Here is a 20,898-nt window from a genome sequence, read left to right as displayed (position 1 = left end):
GCTGGTGAAGCTATGGGGAAAGGAGTTGGGCACTAGCTTTTGGTCACAACTGTGGCTACAGCATGAGGCTCAGCACTGGTTCAGGGAGCACCAGATGCTCTGAGAGCTCTGGGCAAACTGGCCCAGGTCCTGCTTCCAGTCATATCTGCAGCCAGGACATGCCTGTTAGACTATCCACCGGGATGACCTCTGCCGCATAACACCATAACAGGAAGGTGTGAATAAAGAGCATCAAAGGGTTGGCACACCTTAAAATTCTCTTCCCCACCTCTTGGAGATAAACAAGGAGCTGCAGATCTGGCCACTACCAGTCCCCTGAAGAGAGAGGAATCAGGGACATCTGAATACTGTCTTTCGAGGGACCTGGCTGCGCTGAACTGTGGATCCTAACAGAAAATGAACTAGCATTTCTACCTGCAGCATTTATCCTTCATTTGACCACCTCCACAGTGCTCCACCACCTCAACTTTGTTGTTGGGTCTCATTCTCCCAGAGAGTGAGCTGGGAACAGGATTTGTGGCCATTAGGCCCCAGTGAGATACTAAACTTACACCACAGACGTGACTTGCACCTTATATCCAACCCCTTTACCTAACCTTCATCATCTTGACACCTCTAGCTACTTCCAGTTCTTAATGTTGGCTTGAAACAGACAGTCATCTTCTGCTCCAGAAATACAGGGTGCTTTCTTTTGCCACACGGCTCAGTACAAAGGTAAGTCTATTCTCCTGTCTGCTCCATGGAGAAATATTGATTGCATGTGAAGACCTGCAAAGTGTCCGCTGTCAGGTCCCAAACCTGATAGAAGACACTAGGATGGACTTCTTGCAGCACCTGGGGCTCTGGGCTGGGCACAGGCTGAGCTAGCAGCCTTCTCAGAGGATACAGCAGGTCAGGGGTGTTTGTCTAACTGAGCTCTTAGCACTTAGTCATGCTGCTTCTAGGCATCAGGCAGCTTGGTCATGCTGCTGGCTGATCTGCATGCTCTAAAACCATTTCTGGTCGAAAAAACAGATAAATCTAGTAAAATGTGCCTTTTGTTTGGCACGAAGTTTTCCATTCCATTTCACATGCCTGAAGGGTATCAGCGAAGTGTGCACAGCTCCAGCCACACAGAGCTCTCAGGCACTAGGCAGGGACAGCAAAAATTTGGGGAGGGTTAGATCTGGTCTCCTGTGAGTAGACTGAGGGATCTGCAGTAGAAGTGGAAGCCTTGGGTACTGTGAAAGCCTTGGATACTATCTGCAGCCGGGAAGCACATGGTTGTCCAGGCACAGGTGGAGGGATCTGCATGGAGCTGTGACTTCCACCTTCCTCCTTATTGCTGAGTGGCCTTCCAGCAACACGTGCACTTGGACTGCGTGTAGGCTAGTCCTTCAGCTCAGAGCAGAAGGGAGCAGCTCAGACTGAGAGACCAACAAGAGACACACATGCCCCAGAGTTTACATCTGTGCTCTACACTGTGCAGAATTTGGTCCATGCCTCAGCCCATAGCCCTTAGGCTCTTACCTTCATGGTTGTAGAGGTGGTTGAACCAGAATTCCAAGGATCGGATACTGCAGAAAGGGAAAACAAGCAGAGGAAGAAATAAAAAGTGATAATTGACTCATCTCCTTCAAGAAAGGTGGCTGGGAAAGGGCATTTATACAGCATGAACCTTGTGAACTTCAAGACTGAGTGAAAGGACGGTGGCTCACTTCCATCAGCATGCACAGATCACAGGTACCCAGCCTGTCATGGAGCCACCCAGTTTGCTTTACATGAGGCATTGTGCAACCATAACCCCTAACAACCATGTTTCCAGAAGTTTCCTCATAATTTAGGTCCTATGTCTTTGGCAGAGCTTAGCTTTGCTGAGAAGGGCTCATATGGAAGAGGCAAATCACCTATGAAGATGAGACCACTTCTGCAGGCTTTGCCCAAGGTATGCTGGCATCCTGTGCCAGCTGAGGAGACCTGGAACACCCTCAGTGGGGACAGAAGCGAAGAGCTTGCTCCTGCTTGTAGGGGTTCCTCAACATTTGGAAATCCTGGCAACTCTCTCCACTGCCAGAGCTCTTGTTGACCAGTGGAGAGGATCAGGGAAAGACCATCCTAGCAGCACTCTGCCCTTCATCACTACTTACTTCTATTTAACACTGAGTGTAGTGTGCACTCTGCTTATCCAGCTTGGAAGGGTCAGCCTTGAGTCCTGGATCAGGGCAATTTCTCCTTCAGAGCCTTATGCATTGCGATGCACTGCAACTTCAGGAATCAGTGATTTAAGTAGGGATTTTTCATGAGTAATTTATTCATGCTCTATCTTTCCCTACATGAACCCTGACAGACAGACTCTTACCACCTCACATTTTGGGGTTAAAGCAAGGTGACAATGTTCTTCAGTTGGCTACAGCCACCCCTTCTCAGTTCTGGCCTGGTAGGGTAGGTTTTATCCTTCTGGAGTTCCCTGAGGCTCACAGCTCATTCCCTCATCTACAGCTTGGGAGCAGTTTCCCAGGTTTCTTAAGTCTTTTCATTGGCAACTGTGCCTGCCTGCAATTGAGGACCAGCATCTGCTGCCAGCACTGGACAGTGACACGCAACCAGCCTAGGGAGTCTGCTTACTTGAGGAGGCCAAAGATGAATGCGTTGAACCTCATGGTGTGGTTGGTGAGCTCCGTGTACTGGCTGATTTTGCTATAGAGGCTGTGCAGCAACTTTGTAGAGGGGCCTACGGAGAGAAGCAAAATGTTGAGATTATTTGTGGCCAGCAAAGACAAAATACCACCATGGGAAGAGGCATCAAGGCAAAGACAGATGTTGGCTGTGTGCCCATTCCTGTATGTGCATTGCCCCTCTACCAAACATCAAGATGAGCTCGCTCCATCCCAACATGTGGTCTGGGACATGGGTTGTGGTGTGTCCCAAACTGCCACTCTAAAACTCTTGGAGAGTTTCAATACCACAAGGACCTGCCTCCCACACTTGAGGGACAATCATGGCCCTTGTCTCAAAATAAGCAGGTAAACAGAATATTGTGGTGGGTTGTTCTAATTTGAGGTGTCTGCAATCAGATAGAAAACCCCAGAGCTGGTGATTTACCACAAACAGGCTGGGCAGCTTCCCAACCCTGGATGTGAGCTCTCAGCGATGCAGAAATCAGTGTGGCCTTGCCATCTGTAACCTTAGAAAGGAGTTCTCCTGCATGGTAGCCACCTTCACAGCCTGGGGATGCAGACTGGTACTAGAAGAAGGTGCAGATGTTGTGGGGATGCTTGAGCCAAGTGAGTTATGTGTGCAAATTCTCCTACAGACCAGGCTATAGCACAACTTTGCTTTACACAGTAGCTGTGCAGGGTTGAAGATGAAGGTCTAGAAATACCCTGGAAACTCAGAGCAGGAAAAAAGCGCATTCTTTGTTTTGTTTTGTTTTGTTTCATTTTTCCTTTTTTTTTTTTTTTTTTTTGCTAGGGCCTGTTATACGAGATCCTGGAAATCTGCAAATTTCAGGAGAAATGACAAGAAATATTTGGGAAGAACAGAGCAGCAGCTCTACCGCCTTGCAAAGAGAAGGTCAAGGTGCACCCTGTTCCATACAGGGAGCTGGGTATTATTCTGCATCCCCATCCTTACAGCCAACTTTCCCCAGCCCCTCTCAGCCACAACATGGGAGTACCGCAGAGAGATGGGCATCACTGCAGACCCTCCATACCTAGCTGGGTAGATGCCTCCACCACACTCCAGGGGATGTTCCTCCTCTGGCCAATGATCATGTCCAGGACGTAAGCCTTGAGCCCATCACTCAGGATGTCCCGGACAGCAGGGCATAGGTATTTCAGGATGAGATGCCCCACATTAGGGCTCACAGAGCTGTTTCCAAGTTTGGCCTAAAGGACAACAGGTGACAGGGAGAGTGTTGGTAAGTGCTCCACAAGGTACACATGCATGCAAACAGTCCAGCCCCACTTGCCTACCACAGACACCTAGCAAGCAATATCTAGACAATGATGCTGCTCCACAGCTCCCTGAACAAGCAGGCTCTTCCCCATACAGGCTGCCTCATACACCAGTTCTGGGTTGCTCCTTGCAATGTCTGCCCCAGGCTGGGATGAGGCAACAGCTTGGGAAGAGGATATCCCAGTTAGAAGGGATGCCTGGTCCTCCCTAGAGGTATAACAAGGCTGTCCTGCTGGAGGAAGAGTAGGGGATTTTTCTGCTGCTCTAGATTTTCTTGTTGCTATTTTTGAAGCAGGAAGCAGCAAGTGAAATAGGAACTCCCATCACCGAGGGGTTAAGGAACACTTAACTCACTGACATGCAGAGCTGTAATTCCTAGGGATTACTATAAATAAACAGGGTAAGGGTAAAATGGATGGACAGAGCTCAGGATGAGGTGAGGAAAAGTATAAGAGCCCAGCATCAGCAGAGTGGGGACATATACTGCTGCAGCTGGTCTTTGAGCTGCTGAGGGGTCCATCCATAGGGATCAGCCCCAGGCTTTGCACATTGTGTTGGTGGCTCCAGGCAGTTGTGTTCAGGGCACAGATTTTACCAGCTGAGCTGGAATTACACTGGCTGGTTGGCATGGGTCCACAAAGGCCCTGAACTGAGATTGAACTTCTGGGTCAGGAATAATCCTGACAGATCTATTGAGCGTGGGAGCATCAGGGACGGCTGCTGCCTCTTGACAGGTGAATGCTCAGCCTTTGGAACACTGATGCATAACAAAACCCCAGCTCAAAACCACAGCATTTTCTGGTAAGTAAAGTAATGGGGAAATGTTGCAATTATTCTCCAAACCAGAACTGCAAGAATAGTAAGTTCACAGTGAAGCCTTAAAAAGCTATGAGAATCCAAACAGCTCTGGTTAAGCTGCACAGCAATCTCTGCATCAGTAACAATAGTAATGAGGGGCAAATTACCCTGGGGTCTGAGATAACATTGAATGGGCTTGAAATCTGTCCTAGTCAGGTTTCTCCTAGGGATGGTACTCCAGGGCAGTTGTCATCTCCAACTAGTGTCACACTGCTGCTGTGGGATGGGTGGAGGAGGGAGACACAACTCCTCACTACATGGGAAGAAAGAGCTGGTGTACTGCAACAGTCCAGAAGTCCAGCTAGCCTGGTATCCCCTCTCATTTGAGCCATGAGTAAGTGTATAAGAAATAATGAAACCAGAGTAAACATATATATAATACTTTACCTTAATTCTCTCCCAGACTACAACTACTTTTGACTCAGAGACTACATAGGCTGGACATTATTCCTATGTGTTTAAGTAGACCTCAATGAATTTCCCTTCCCTGTAATTTTCCAATCTTCCCTTAAATCCACATAATCTTTTAGCACCCCCACAATCAAGCAGGAAGAACTGCCACAGGTTTACTATCAGCTGCATGATATATAGTCACCTTCGTTTTGTTCTTGGTACTACTACCTTCATTGAATACCCCATATTTTTCAAACAGGAAGAGAATGGAGAGACAATCTTTCCCCATCCTCTCCATGTCACCCATAATGTTGAGAAATCAAACTGAAAGCAAGATTTACCTTCACCCCTGGATCTCTGCTGGTTCCAAAGTGAGCCACAATCAGGTCAACAGCAGTGTTGATTGCCTTCACCAGGCCTAGGGGGAAAGACCAAGTCAGAGAGCTGCCTGAAGGGCTTCCAGGACAGACCCCAATCCAACACTTAATGAAGAAATCAGGCAGCAGCATTTCAAGCCCATGACAACACACACATCCTCTGTGCCAAAAAAAAAATGGCAGAGCCCCTCCTAATTCCTCACCAAATCTATCCCTGTTGGATCCAACACCCACCTACCAGCCCAGCAGCAGGACAACCTTTAGAATTAGCTGAAGGATAAGACACCCTGTCAATATTCCCAAGAGACATGGACTGTCGTTACCCAGACCATCCCTTGAGGGAGCAGAGATGGGGTCTGAGGCAATAGAGTCTTTTGTTGATTCGATCCTATGGGGTGGCAGGGCAGAAGCCATGCCTTTGGCAAGCTATGTAATGGTTTCCAGTAACAAACCAGTGCTGGGAAACGTAACATCTGCATCCGTATGATGCAAGAAGAGAAGTGGCGTAGAGGGGAAAGCTGCTATTTGGTAATTACCAACACATAGCTGGCAAAGACATGGAACGTTTGTGCACATCCCTTGCCTCTTACATAATACCCAGTCCCTAAGCCTGCCTCTGTCATGGATCTCATCACAGCTGTACCTTGTTCTGCTTTGGAATCCTTTCTCCCACCCTTTTACATAAACACTTTACCATGTAGAACCCAACAGACCTTTTACCCAAATTACAAAAGCTCAGCCTAGCACACCTGCCACCTCACATGGATTGACAGGTCTACCCATATATAGTGAGGCAAAGGTGGGAGCATGTCCTGCAGAGTCATACTCCTGTGCCTGCCTGCTTTCTCTGCACTTTCCTGTGGACTCAAGATTCTTTCTAATCACATTTCCTGGGGCAAACTGCTCCAGCATACTCAGTGGCATATTTCATGGTGCAAGAACCTGCTGTTGAAACAGCCATCAGTCCAGGGAGACATGCAGTTATCACGCTACAGTACAGAAAGGCAGTGAAATCAACCATTACGAAATGACAAATCATCTCATCATGAGATGAAAGAAATCATCAGAGATGAGATGAGACAGGAAGAAGCACTGTTCACCTTATGCTGTGCTACACCACATCCTCCTTCATGAGAGATTCACAGACTCACCCTTCTTCTGCAGCAAGTCGATAGAGATGGACTCTGTGTTGCCATCTGGGGAGAGGCAGAACTCAGCAGGGGGTTTCTCTGCTAGTGAGAAGTAGTCAGGGAAGAAGTCAGTGTAGGTAAGCTGTAGTTGCCTCATAGACTGTCCTGCAGGGCCAAGACAGGAGGGAGAAAGATCAGCCCCACGCCCTTATACTGAAGCCTCTCCCACATTGTTTGCTTCTCTCAGAAGCAACTTGCATGAGCAACAGTCTCCACCTCAGCTTTTCCAAGACTGGGACAGCAGGGCTACAGGCTCACGACTCTACCAGCGATGGTTTGCAATGTGAGCCTGTGCAGTTCAACCCCACAGCCCACCCAACATCCAGCCCCAGCTTGAGTGGGGGCTCACAGGCACTGGAAGATGCTGTGGGAGGTTCACCCCCATGGGCTGGTACTAATGGAAATCTTGTCGCAGCAGGATCTCAGAGCTGCTGTGTGGATAGCTCCTGCAAATGGGGTCAGAAGTAAAGCACAGAAAGAGTTACTACTTGTCACACACAGGCATCCATGGGCAACAGACTACATGTCTTCTGCCTGTCCCCTGGGATGGCCTCTGTTTTCAAGAGGTGACTTCTGCAGGAGCACTTTCATGTGCTCTATTTCCAACTCTTTGATTCTCCAGCTTTGTACTAGACATCTTCCCATGAAGGCAGATGGAGAAACTGTTCTGGTTGGCAGAGTGAGGTGTAGAGCTTTGGATAATTCCCTCCTGGACTTGGGACTGGCCTGAAGAACCCTCTCCCTTCCACAGACAGACCCCACTGCTCTCCCCAGAGGACTCTCACAGGTTCAGCCAAAAGCAGCCAGCCCCTCTCAGCCCTTCCTGCATGGGTTTTGGAGGACAGGTAAGATCTTAAGGGCAAAGTCTTGAGAAGACAGAGTCCCACGGAGCCCTACAGTGTTGACAGCTGGTCCATGGAAGCTACAGCCCAGCACCTGCCATGCTGCCAGGGTTGCAACAGATGGGCAGACCCCATGTGGCACCAACACAACATCTCCAAGGGCTACAACTCCTGAACGGGACATGAACTACAAGCTGACACTTCTGAGGTCTGAGCCACCTCTTGGGCCATTCACTTTCCTCTTCAATCCAGACCAAATCTGGACCCAACTGTTCTCAGCTTGTGGAGAAAAAAGGGGGCTCCACACAGAGTATACCCATCAGTGAGGCAATTTTCACCTTCCTCTTCTACACCTATGATCAAATTCATCATCCCTCCTGCCAGCAGCAGACAGAGCAGTGATGAGTCCAGGCTGAACCTGAGTCCCAAGGGATCGCAAAATCACAGAATGGTGTGGGTTGGAAGGGACCTCTGGAGATTATCTAGTCCAAAACACCTGCTAAAGCAGGTTCACCAGAGCAGATCACACCGGAACGTGTCCAGGCGTATTTTGCATGTCTCCAGAGACGGAGACTCCACAGCCCCTACCAGTGCTCTGTCACCCTCAAAGTAAAGAAGTTTATCCTCATGTTTAGATGGAAACTCCTATGCTCCAGTCTGTGCCCACTGCCCCTCATCCTGTTGTTGGGCACCACTGAAAAGAGTCTGACCCTGAGCCCCAAGGCCACCTCCCAAGACCCCCCAGCAGAAAGTAGGTGCGCACCGTTAAGTTTGCCGTGGAAATGGCTGGTGTTGAGAGTGCCTGGGAGATCAAAGACGGGGTTCCCCCGGTTCAGCCGGGGCTCTTGCTGCCTCCTGTCTAGGCTGCTTGCTAAGCCAGGCAGCCCTGAAACACGATCCAGACCCAAGGGGTTCCTTCGCCTGTACTCCCGCCACTTCAGCGCTTGGGGGGAGAGGTGGTTCGCTAGGATGCCGCAGGCAGTGAGCACCAGACAAGAGGACGTGAGCAGACAAGAGGATGTGGAGGGGAAATGGGGAGAGAGAGAAGAAGAAAGAGGAGGGACAGAGAAAGACAGACAGCACATTAGTTAAAAGTCCAGCAGCGTTCCAGGTCGTTAGCACATAAACATGAAGGGAGGTGGGGGCCACAGCCTGGAAAAGCAGGGCAGGGTCCTGGGTGGCCTTGTGGCTGCAGGCATAGAGGGAGCAGGTTTAGGGTGCCAGCACGTGGCATGGGGTGCTGTAAGATCAGCAGGTCCACGATGCCTTCTCCAGAGACACAGTCTAGGAGTCAGGACTGGAGAGACATGCTCTTAGTGCAGGACTCTCTTTTGCAGGCAGAGCAATTGTAGAGGCTGTTTGGCACTGCAGCACCCAGATGCAATTTTGGCCCGGGCTGTGGCTATACAGGTGGGTGGTACTGTAGGGAGCAGCCATGGCCATAGGGAGCTGGAGATGTTCCAGACTAACATGTCCTGGAAGATAGGTACCTACCATTGAGGGGCCGTATTCCCATGCTGCTCAGGGGACCAGAGTTGCTGGTCTCGCTGCCACTTCTCCAGTGGGGATCTGCATGGCCTCCCACCCTGCTCATGGGCATACCCATGGAGAGCGGCGGGAGGGACCCACTGTGGAGTCGGTACTCGGAGAGAGGTGGGCTTGATGCCAGTGATGTCTCCTTCTTGAGAACTGGCTTGGGGTTCTCCTTTTGCCTCAGGGCATCAGCTTTGGTGGCCTGGGAGGGCTGCATGGCACTGACAGCAGGGGAAGACCTGGTGGGAAGCAGGCTGGCAGAGATGGGGCAGGACCTGCTCCTGGGGGGCTGGCTCTCTCCAGCTCGCTCTGTGGTGGGCGACGAAGAGGACTCCACGTTTTGAAAGAAAGGCACGTTGCATCTCACAGGAGAATAACTCCCCAGGGGGGATGGCCGGGTTGTCTCAGGAGCAGTCTTCTTCATGCAGCCATCATTGCGGGAGGCAGCTCCATCCACTGAGCGCTGGGTCAGGAACGTGCTGTGGGCTTGGCTCCCCACCACCCCTGACTGCTCTGCCAAGGTGGCCACGGCTGAGGAGTGGGAATTGGAGGAGATCTGCTGGCTGGCAGGCCGGTTGCTGGACAAGCTGTAGAGCTGGGAAAGGCTGGAGGCAAAATGGCTGTGCAGGGCACGGGCCTTGGGTGGCTTGCTGAAATGGTGCTGGAAAACAAACGGCTGGATGGGCAGAGTTGTGGGACGCTGGTCCTTGCTGTAGCGTACCACAGGCTTGCTGTCAGTGCCACCACCTTTGAGGAGAGAAAGGAGGACAGAGTGTGAGGACGGGCAGGGGGACAGTCATCATCAGCCCAGCAGATCGCAGGCAAAAGGGAATATAGAATCATAGAATAGACTTGGGATGAAAGGGACCTTCAAAGGTCACCTAGTCCAACCCCTCTGCAATGAGCATGGACATTTTCAAACAGATCTGGTTGCTCAGAGCCCTGTCCAGCCTGGCCTTGGATGTTTCCAAGGATGGGGCATCTGCACGTTCTCAGCTGAGGGAGAAAGAGGATGAGCTAGAGGTCAGTGACACATGCAGAGTGGTTCAAGTCTGAACTGGTTACAGACATCATGAGCTGGCATGGTAAATACATGTGGCCCTAATGCACAGTTTCCAGCTGTTGACAGCTGTCTTGAAGCACAGAGGGCTGGGCCAGCAGCTTGTTTCTCCTGGCAGGGTTACCACCTCCACACCCCTTCCCCATGCCTTGCTCTCAGGACAGCACAATGTCATGGCCCCAAGCTCCTGCCCTTGACATGCCTCTGCCCAGGCCACACCACAAAGACATGGCCCAATGCACTGTGGTACCATAAGATTTTTTATCCCGAAGGACCATTCCCTATCACATGTGCTGAGAACTCACCCAGCCAAGCACAGGCATTACATGCAATAGCACCGCAGCTCAGCAGCCCACACTGCTCTCAGTGCTGTTGGAAAGGCTGTTTGCTTCCCCTTCTCCTTCCCTCCTCTTCCTCCTGTAACTGTTCCACCTCTGAACAAACCACTTCCTTCCTCCTCCTGCCCATACCAGATCCAAGCAGGACATTCAGACCACAGCAGAATTAAAAGAGCTTCCAAACCTAGAGAAGGCTGGTCTGATCCATCAAACAACTAACAGGGATGTCCTTAAGGGAGTGTGCTGGGCTGATCCCCTATGCATGTCTGTAGCTCCTGGTGGGGCCACAGTATCCCAAGGGACAAAGCTGAAGGGTGACATGCCATGCACACAGTGCAAAACACACACAGGACTGGATGCACACACAGGGCTGACTGGGATCCCTGATTGCTATCCATGCCGCATCCCAGCTTACTGCAGCACTTTCTGCCTTGCCTGTCCCCCACTGTAAGCCAGCAGTGTGCCCAGGTGGCCAAGAAGGTGAACAGTGTCCTGGCTTGTATCAGTGGTAGTCAATGGTGCAGAGTCTAGTTGGAGGCCAGTATCTAGTGGAGTGCCTCAGGTGTCAGTACTGAGGCCAATATTATTCAATATATTCATTAACGATTTAGACGAGGGAATTGAGTGTACTATCAGCAAGTTTGCTGATGACACTAAGCTGGGAGGAGTGGCTGACACGCCAGAAGGCTGTGCTGCCATCCAGAGGGACCTGGACGGGCTGGAGAGTTGGGCGGGGAATAACCTGATTAAATTTAACAAGGGAAAGTGTAGAGTCCTGCATCTGGGCAGGAACAACCCCAGGTTCCAGTATAGGTTGGGAAATTACATATTAGAAAGCAATGTAGGGGAAATGGACCTGGGGGTCCTGGTGGACAACAGGATGACCATGAGCCAGCACTGTGCCCTTGTGGCCAGGAAGGCCAATGGCATCCTGGGGTGTATTACAAGGGGGGTGGTTAGTAGATCGAGAGAGGTCCTCCTTCCCCCTCTGCTTCGCCCTGGTGAGACCACACCTGGAATATTGTGTCCGTTTCTGGGCCCCTCAGTTCAAGAAGGACAGGGAACTGCTGGAGAGAGTCCAGCACAGGTCAACAAAGATGATTAAGGGAGTGGAGTATCTCCCTTATGAGAAAAGGCTGAGGGAGCTGGGTCTCTTTAGTTTGGAGAAGTGGAGGCTAAGGGGGGACCTTATTAATGTCTATAAGTATATAAAAGGTGAGTGCCATGAGTGCCATGAGGATGGAGCCAGGCTCTTCTTGGTGGCAAACAATGATAGGACAAGGGGTAATGGGATCAAGCTGGAACACAAGAGGTTCCACTTAAATTTGAGAAGAAACTTCTTCTCAGTGAGGGTGACAGACACTGGAACAGCCTGCCCAGGGAGGTTGTGGAGTCTCCTTCTCTGGAGACATTCAAAACTCACCTGGACATGTTCCTGTGTGACCTCATCTAGGCGCTCCTGCTCTGCCATCGGGATTGGACTAGATGATCTTCTGAGGTCCCTTCCAATCCCAAACATACTGTGATACTGTGAGAACTACTGTGGCCAGCAGGACCAAGGCAGTGATCGTTCCTCTGTACTGGGCACTGGTGAGGCTGCACCTTGAATGCTGGGACAAAGGACCCATTCCAAGCAGACCCCTGGTGTTACTGCTGCATGCAGTGTGTTCCAGTCCTGTCTCCCTATAGCTAACCTTCAGCAGGGCTTGCTTTCCCTCTAGTGCCTCCTCAGACCTTCTAGGCTCGCATGTGGCTCCCAGCTGGTGCGAGGCAGCTCTGCCTCTATCTCCAGCCACAGGCAGGAGCTTTCCCCATAGCCCTAATGCCTTTCTTGTTGTGACAGTGCAGAGGAAGGGATCGCAGCAGGGGGTGTAAGAACTGCTGGGGAATTTTGTCATGAGAGCTCCTCTCTGTCCCCTCCTTCCTGAGCAGCTCTTGCTCCTTCCAAGCACTCCCTCTGTAAACTTAGACGGCTGATACCTGCTGCCTGCTCCTGTAGAGACCCGCCCTCCCTGCCATCCTGAACAGAGTGCATGTTCAAGGCCCAATAAACAAACAGGATCATATCCAAAAACACTCTCGTTCCAAAGGCCAAAATCTCTCCCACACCTGCCACAGCAATGAGTCACATGTTCTTCCTATCTCCTGCCAGAAATCTTCAGGGCATTAAAAGGAAGCAGTCTGGTACTTGGCATGTTAGGAGCTATCTGCTGCAGCAGTCTGGTCAGAGCCCCATTTTAGAATCATAGAATCATAGAACAGTTTGGGTTGGAAGGGACCTTCAGAGGTCATCTAGTTCAACTCTCCTGCAACGAGCAGGGACATCTTCAACTAGATCAGGTTGCTCAGAGCCCTGTCCAGCCTGGTCTTGAATGTCTCCAGAGATGGGGTATCTACTCCTTCTCTGGGCAACATGTGCCAGTGTTTCACCACCCTCATTGTAAAAAGTTTCTTCTTCATGTCCAGCTTGAATCTCCTCTTTTAGTTTAAAACCATTATCCCTTGTTCTATGACAACAGGCCCTGCTTAAATGTCTTCCCCATCTTTCTTATAAGCCCCTTTTAAGTACTGAAAGGTCGCAATAAGGTGTCCCTGGAGCTTCCTCTTCTCCAGGCTGAACAACACCCCTAAACAGGCTCCTACCTGTGAAGCAGGTACAAGTGCCGTCTAGGGTGCAGATCTCTTGCCATGCTGGAGAAATGGCCCTACTTCTACACGGGGTTGTCACACAGCTTCCTCATCAGGACATGGAAACACAGTATCAAGGTGGAAAGCAACTAATGTATTAAAAGCTTTCCTGCAGAGGGAGCTGGCACAATTACCTTCCAGAGGAACCTTTGCTGCAGCCCAACGCACTGTGGAGGACATGGCCAGGAGATTCCAGCTGAGACACACAGGTCCTCTACTCTCTGCAGGACTCATGCTGTAAGTCCTGGCAGAGACTGTAGGAAGGTCCCTGACCCTGCAGTGAGAGCAGACCACTGGCTACACCTCTTCCCTCTCCATCTCTGCCCCATGAGGCTTCAAAGAAGGCTAAAAACTCCTAAATGGTTCCCTTCACTTTGTCTGCTGGGAACATGACTCTGCTGAGCATCTTCAGATCTCTGCCTTAGGAGCTAAAGGCAAGTGATTTTCATGGACTGGGGGGACTACAACGCCATGGAAAGGAGACAACCGTCCAAGCTGCACTGACCCTAAATGCTAATGCCATGTCCTCCCTTACATGACATGAGAGGTTTGCAGAAAACCTCAAGAGGCTTCAGACATAAAAGGACACAGCACTTGCACTGATCTAGGTCTGAAATAAGCACAGCCGAGCTTTCTCCTAGGGAATGGTAGACCATGAAACAACCTGCACAGGCACTGGTCTCCCATCACCATGCCGGTTACTCTGCTGCTCCCCTCAAGTCCCAAACCGCAGCCTTTCTTTTTACTTCTCCATTCTGACTAGTTTGTCTCCTTACCGTCTGCATGGGCTCTAGCATCTCTTTGTCCGTGGCCACTGGCAGAACCACCTGAGAAGCTGGCATCTGCCTCCATCAGCAGGGAGAGAGAAGCTTGCTCACCTGCCCCATGCCCACTGGGGACCTTCTCAGTGGAGATCGAGTCTTTGGTGGAACACAAAGTCTGGCTGTCCACAAAAGCATCATTTAAACAGAAGCCCTCGCAGCTCCGGTTCAGGCCATGGATGAAGGGCATGGGTGGAAGACTCTGGCTGCGGCGAGCTCTTTCTTCAAGAAAGCTTGGACCATCCCGCTGTGCCTCAGGGATAGGGGAGAAATCCAAAGAGGAATCACCACTGGACCGGAGTGGTGGGGAGATGCCATTCTTCTTCCGGCCTTTAGCCAGTTCAGCAAAAGATGTCACTCGCTTTGGCGGGGAACTCTGGATGGGTATCGCTGGGCTTTCACTCAGCTTGACAGGACAGCTCACCATGCGCTCCAAGGAGCCCAGCCTGCTGCTGGGACTCCTGTCCAGGTTCTGATCATAGCTCCTGGAGCGCTGCCGGCTCGTGTTGAGGTTAGGTGGTGACACATTCACATAGACCTGACCCTCAATCATATTCTGGGTGGCTTCTCCATTTGCCTCCTCTTCACTGCACTCCACGTTGCTTTCTTCCTGTTTCAGGTCAGGCCTTCTAAACAGATAGTATTCAGTGGGCTGGGCTGGGCTACCTTTGGTTTGGTCTTCCGAGCAGCTAGTTATGGAAGATCCTGCTGGGCTGGGGGATGACTGGGAAGACAAGTCACATGTGACTAACTTATAGTAATTCTGAGTAGCCACAACAAGCCGTGCTTGGCTCTGGAAGCAGGCAGTGAGGTCTGAGCTCTCCGAAGTGCAAGGCTCACAGTGGAGGTGATAGGAGTTGCAGTTAGCGTCAAGAACAGGTGAGGAGGAGTGTTGACACCCGCACACCTTCTCTGAACTGTCTGGGTGATGTGACTCGCAAGACATCTTGGATTCTGTGGGTGATGAATGCAAATCCAGGTAAAAAGCTCCTGTGTCCGAGTGGCTGCAGAAGGAAGAGTCACAAGACAGGTTGGCTGAATTCAGGTTAGATCGAGAATGGCCATTCATTTTGTTGTAGAGAGCACTGAAGTTCACCAGCACGCCATCGGAGCTGTTGCAGGAAGAGTCACTGATGTAACCCATCTGTTGGTCAATCACTTCAGACTGACTTGACGAACTGTAGCAGTGACAGTGCTGGAGCTCCGAGCTGGAACAGCTACATGTCCGGCTGTGCGGGGCATCCTGATTCCTCAGCAATTCACCTGTGTTCTGGTTCCACTCCTGGTCACCACCATCAAAGGAGAAGCTGGAGGAGCTGCCACGATGGCAGCTGTATTCATCCAGCTCCATGCATTCTGAGGCCTGGTGGCACCGGTTCGCATTGTTCCTCTTCTGGACATCATCACTGCTGATTTTGTCCTCTTGCCCATCTACCACACCTGACCGGCTGGCCATGTTCCAGGATTTCACAATGTGGCTGGAGTCGTGAAGGTGGAAAGGGGGCAAGGACAGCTCGTGCAGATGAAAGGGAGGTTTGCCAGCCACAAGTGAGTTGTGAAGGTGGAAAGATTTTTGACCCAAGTCATCCCCAAAAACGCTGAGGTCTTCGCCCTCAGTCAACAGAAAAGGGTTGTGTCGCTTACTGACACTAGGGACAATCAAATCCCTTGCTTTGCCTTCTTTGCTGTCCGAGGCCTCTGCTGAGGTTTTGGAGGTCTGGAGAAAGCTGCTGTACACCAAGGAGTCAGTTTGTGAAAGGTCTCTGTCTGGAAGAGCAGAGGTCCGTGTAATGCTGAGCTCTGGCTGGCAGAAGGGGTTGGTCCTTTTGCTCACGGAGCAGCACTGTCTGTCAGGGACCTGGCAATGCACCAGTGGAATGTGATGGACAATCAGCGTCTCACCAGTCAGTTTGGGTGGACTATCCATGGTGAGGAATGCTCTTCAGGACATCAGTTAAGCTGGTGCTACCCATGGACAGGCAGGGCTGCACAGGAGAGGCAGGGAGGACACTTCTCATGGGGGAATTCAGATACCTAGAAAGAGACAAAAACACAAAAGAAGTCACCTCTCAGGAAAGGCAGTGGCTATTTGAAACATCCTTAGTTTGACTGAAGACTTTATGTGCTGACAAGGGCCACACAGACTGGTCCTTGTCAGCACAAGCACCCGAGCACAAGGTCCAGAGCTGGCCTTCTTCAGGGAAAGCATCACAATGTAAGACAAACTTGTTCCCAGGCTCCTGAAACAAAACTTGTGTTTCCTAGTGACCCCTCTCAAACTTACCCAAAGTGAACTACTAATTTCACTCAAGTAGCTAAAGGGTTACAGAGGCTCTGGGCCAAATGAAGACCTGACTGTGGATGGCAGTGTATGCTCACAGAAAAACATGCAGGCAGCACAGGGTCTGAAATGCAGTGCTGCACTCTGGTGAGAGCGGGCCATCTTCCTGCACTGGATTCAACACATTTGCCTGCCTCTAGGTACCTCGAACTTCACTTTAAGAACCAAACACTGAATGGCACTGCCAGACCATGCAACATTACAGAGACACAAGTCTCAGCTGAGACTGGAAAGCAAGAACAGACTTGAACAGGAAAGTAGCAACAATCATCCTTTTCCAAAATCCAGGAACCCCCAGGGAGTCCTGAGCTCTTCTAATGGTGCCAGGGGAGCATGCCAAAGTATGAAACTACTTCTGCGTACAAATGCCTCTCCTGTGAAAAGCAGCAGATGACTTCAGGGAGGCCATGGGAAGCTACTGGTGATGGTTAAATAGGTCCCATACTGCACATTGCCTTCTGCTGACCTTTTGCTGATGGCTAAGCCTGAGCTCAAACTGGTTCTTTTTGTGGTCTCGGGTTCCTGTTTCACTCTCCACTAGCACTCTGCCACGTTATCTGTGGCATTTATCTGCTCATTTTATCACCTGCTGCACTTCACAACAGTACGACTGACACAGCCCACAGTTCCAGGAGCTGTACAGGCAGGACACTAAGAGCCCCACTCCCTCAGTGTCCAGTAAATAAAGCTAGAGGAACACGTTCACCAGCATTTGATATGAGAGGGCAGAGAACATATTAATTCCTCCTTCCACATCCAATCCGGAGGTCCAACATGCAATCACCTCCAGGACAGTATGGAGGGGTTTTCCCTCTTGCCTTCCCTTCACATGTCAAAGAAGCCAGCATAGAGAAGTGCATGGGAGGGAAGCTAAGGCAGCAAGGAGAGGGAGAAACCACAAAAGACAACAGCGATCCAGGATGATCATGAGGGATTAAAAAAATGACCTAGTGCTCTCATATATCCATCACTTGTTCTGAAAACCTTGGCTCAGACACACTTGGTCAGCATTCCACATCCTATATCTCATTCAGGCATTCCCAATGCTTAAAACACATTGACACTACACACCATGATTCTGTTCCGGACTCCTGGATCCTGGGCCCGCTGCAATTGCTGACATTCAGGCTCCAGAAAGTAGCATTCACTATATCTGTGTTTGTGTACTTTACCCCAGCATTTGTGACTATGGGAAGATAATGGATCTGGAGCAGAGCTGCAAAGGCACATGGGAGCCCAGGAGGGCAACTAAGAAATGTGAGATAAGTAAAGTTAGAACAACAGTATAAGCAATGAGACAGCCCCACAGAAAGATCAAGGACTTCATTTTTTTCAGTTCTTTCAGCTTCATGGCATAAGAATGGCAATTAAAAGGTGCTTAAAAAATGATCAAAAGAAGTACTTTCCTCCCACTCATAGTAGTGCTTCTCACAGACACAGGATGATGCTGGCAGGAAAAAAATACTGAGATAGAAATGGACCTAGTGTTTACAGTAAACACTTAACGATGTAAAATTTAATGCTAGCACCACTGTTAGAGAACAGACAAACCTTCTGGTAGACTCCACCAAAGATCATAATGATACCTACACAAGGGACACACTCACCCTCCATGTCTGTGTTTGCTGGGATGTTTCACCCAGGATTAGGCTCTGAAGAAGAAAGGTCATCTGGACCACTTGGACCACATCCAGCTGGACTGTTGTGGGACCCCTAACCCATACCCCACATATAGCCCCCACAATGCCTATATCACCCCTCGCTCCCCTTTCAGTGACTCCTCAGTCTTCTGTCTCACAAGCCTCTGGCTCCTTTCCCACAGCCACCAAAAGGAAGGAGTCTGTCCTCAGCCCAGTTCCTGGGCTGAGATCTTTCACATGAGGGATTCCCAAGCTCACAGTGTTCAAGAACCACCATGGGCAACAGCAGCTCCTGGCTCCGTGTCCAGCACACCCACACACTGAAAGTGATATTCAGGAGCTGAGGCAGTGTTCATGCCCCATTTTTTACCTTGCACACCATTGCTTGTACATGTAGCAGCAGGAGCCCCTATTCATCCTGTAATCCCTCTCCAGAACTATGGCAAAAAAGCTGCTCCACCACTGTCTGTCTGTCCTTGTTACTGGTTTGGTAGCTGATTGTAATGCTTAGATCGTATCTCCCCATAAGGTTTTGCTATATTTTGAGTGTTGCCACAATGCAAAGACTTGAAGAGCATAATTTTGAGGATACAGACCGTGATGACAGCACACTTCAAGGCTGAAGCACTGAATCTCTGCTGTCTCTGGGAAATGGCTGCTTGGAGCTGGCTCCCAGCACTGATCCACTGACAAGCCCTGCTGAGCAACACACACTTCACGTTGGTGCAGATGCTGCTGTGGGAGGACAAGGCTCGCACAGGCACACTTTGACATTTGACAGTAAAATGTCAAGAGATCTGACACGCAGCCATTTCCCAGCTGTCACTCTGGAGCCCTGGCTGCAACATGCAGTTCTGCCCAGCTATCTGGTTTCAGCGGCAGCACAGGCTCCCCGGGCGGGCTGTGATTCACTGGCTGACGCAGATGCTGCAGCAGACGGATGCCCACCCTGACCACATCCACAGCCTGCTCCCAGCACCAGGCTCTGAGGTCCAATATCACAGGCAGCATACAGCCAGCTCCTGCCCAGAGCCGGTCTGACAGCTTCCCTAGGGGTATGCATGACTTTTTTTGTGACCTAGATAACCCCGTTTCCCTTGGGACACGTCTCCTGGCTTCCTCCTGTCTCAAGGATGCAGGGAGGTTGGCAGTAGCACTGACAGATCAGGGACTATTCAGTTCCCAAAACCAGAGCAGCCTTCCTGGCCATACCAGCCCTTGTCTCTCCCACCCTTATTCTGGAAGACTGTATAAGGATCCTTCCTCTTCTATTCAGGGTCTGGTAGGCTGGGATTGATGCTGGAGAATAAAATCCAGAAAGCAAAGTAGTTTTAGATTTTGCTGGCTTTGATCAGCTCTTTGTAAAACCTTCACACCTCTTTGCAAGTGGAAGTTTCCAGATGAAGGGATAGCAGACTGTACCTGAACACTTTTTGCCAAATCAGTTCGTTCTTTTTATTTATCATTTGCAATAGCACAGGCCCACAGTGAGCTGAATCCTGCTCAGTCCTATACATATAACACCAGACACAGCATACAGCAATGATCCCTGCCCAGAAAAGCATGTGATGGCACTGCAAGGCTGGTAGGCATACAGGAAGCACCATGACTGTAAACACATCAGTACAAGAGTCACTTTGACTGCAAATTTCAAAATTCTTTACCTTCTCCATACTGACACCATCTGCTGCTACACAGGAGGTATGGGTTGTTTATTCAGTCAGCTTTTTCTTGAGGTGCTAAGGGTTACCTGGAGAAGGCCAGACACTTCATTACCAGTGGATGCTTCACTCCAGCCAAGCTAATACAGAGCAGATATGGCAGGTGCGCCCTCTGCCCGCCCCACTCCCAAGAGCAACAGAAACTTCTAGGCTGATAGACCACTATGGTCATGTACACACCACTTGGTTGACAGGCAAGGACTCTGACCAGTAAGACACCTTGGTTGAAAGAAGGTTCTGAACAATTACCATAGATGACCACAGCTCAGATTCAACTTGGGTATAAATGGAGCCCACCGGAGACCACAGCTGAGTTGGTCTTCCTTGGGGTAGCAAGTCTGTAGCTGAAGACTCTTCTCTTCAGACTGGCCACCTAGGGAACATTCCCTGGGGACTGAAACACCTTGCCAAACTGGTAAATGACCTAGGTACCGTGGAGAGTCATCACTCAGACACAGAGTGGGAAGATGTGCATTTTGAACCATCACTCTAGAGTTTTAGGATCTGATCCTTTTAAGTTTCAGTCAGTTGCATAGTAATTGAACTCCTAACTATTGTCCAAACCCATGTTGTATAAGGTTATTGGAGTGCTGAATAATTTTGGACAAGCCCCATTTGCAGATGGTTTCTGTTAAACAGATATGGTTAGAATAAAGGCTGTGCAGAGCTTGTTGCCTGCCTAAATTGACATTGGGGTGCTTCCCTAATAGCAGAGAAGGACAGCTTTTTTCCATCCACCTATGGTGTGGTGTGGAATTTGCTTCCCAAGGTGCCCCTCCATAATAGGTTTGAGGTCCTGGATCTTGAAGAAGAGGTAGGTGAGGATGTGGTACAAGGCCCACCTACAAGGTCACATAGAAAGAGGCAGTTGACTCCACACCTCAAGACTGCCTCTGATAAGAAAGAAAGAATGGTAATTGTAACAGGCAGTTCCCTTCTGAGAGGGACAGAGGGCTCAATATGCAGAGTTGACCCTCATAATAGGGAAGTTTGTAGTCTACGTGGAGCCTGGATCAGGGATATCACCTAGTGCACCCAACAGACTACTACCCACTGCTTATCTTCCAGACAGGTGGGGAGAAAGCTGCATCCCACAGTCTGAGGGAAATGAACAAAGATTTCAAGGCCTTGGGATGGTTGGTGAAAGACTCTGGGGCTCA

General features: G+C 50.2%; 1 protein-coding gene across 12 annotated transcripts in view; it reads right to left on the bottom strand.

Annotated features, from left to right (window-relative positions):
• The window catches only part of RUSC2 (RUN and SH3 domain containing 2), a 65,584-nt gene that overhangs the window by 3,762 nt on the left and 40,924 nt on the right, over positions 1–20,898 (bottom strand). For 8 of the 12 annotated variants that reach the window (XM_021295354.2, XM_021295356.2, XM_005508056.3 and 5 more), the window contains 8 exons: positions 13,992–16,070; positions 9,091–9,876; positions 8,360–8,560; positions 6,716–6,859; positions 5,529–5,605; positions 3,692–3,866; positions 2,605–2,710; positions 1,510–1,556 (listed from right to left, as the gene is read on the bottom strand). In XM_021295354.2, coding sequence (XP_021151029.2) covers positions 1,510–1,556; positions 2,605–2,710; positions 3,692–3,866; positions 5,529–5,605; positions 6,716–6,859; positions 8,360–8,560; positions 9,091–9,876; positions 13,992–15,963 — 3,508 coding nt within the window. In that variant the 5' untranslated portion in view covers positions 15,964–16,070. The remainder of the gene's footprint in view (positions 1–1,509; positions 1,557–2,604; positions 2,711–3,691; positions 3,867–5,528; positions 5,606–6,715; positions 6,860–8,359; positions 8,561–9,090; positions 9,877–13,991; positions 16,071–20,898) is intronic. The other 4 variants (XM_065047143.1, XM_005508059.3, XM_005508058.3 and 1 more) reach the window with 3 other exon arrangements.

The sequence above is a fragment of the Columba livia genome, chromosome Z (genome assembly GCF_036013475.1).
Source record: "Columba livia isolate bColLiv1 breed racing homer chromosome Z, bColLiv1.pat.W.v2, whole genome shotgun sequence".
Lineage (NCBI taxonomy): Eukaryota > Metazoa > Chordata > Aves > Columbiformes > Columbidae > Columba > Columba livia.
This window is presented reverse-complemented; position numbering and strand designations above follow the sequence as displayed.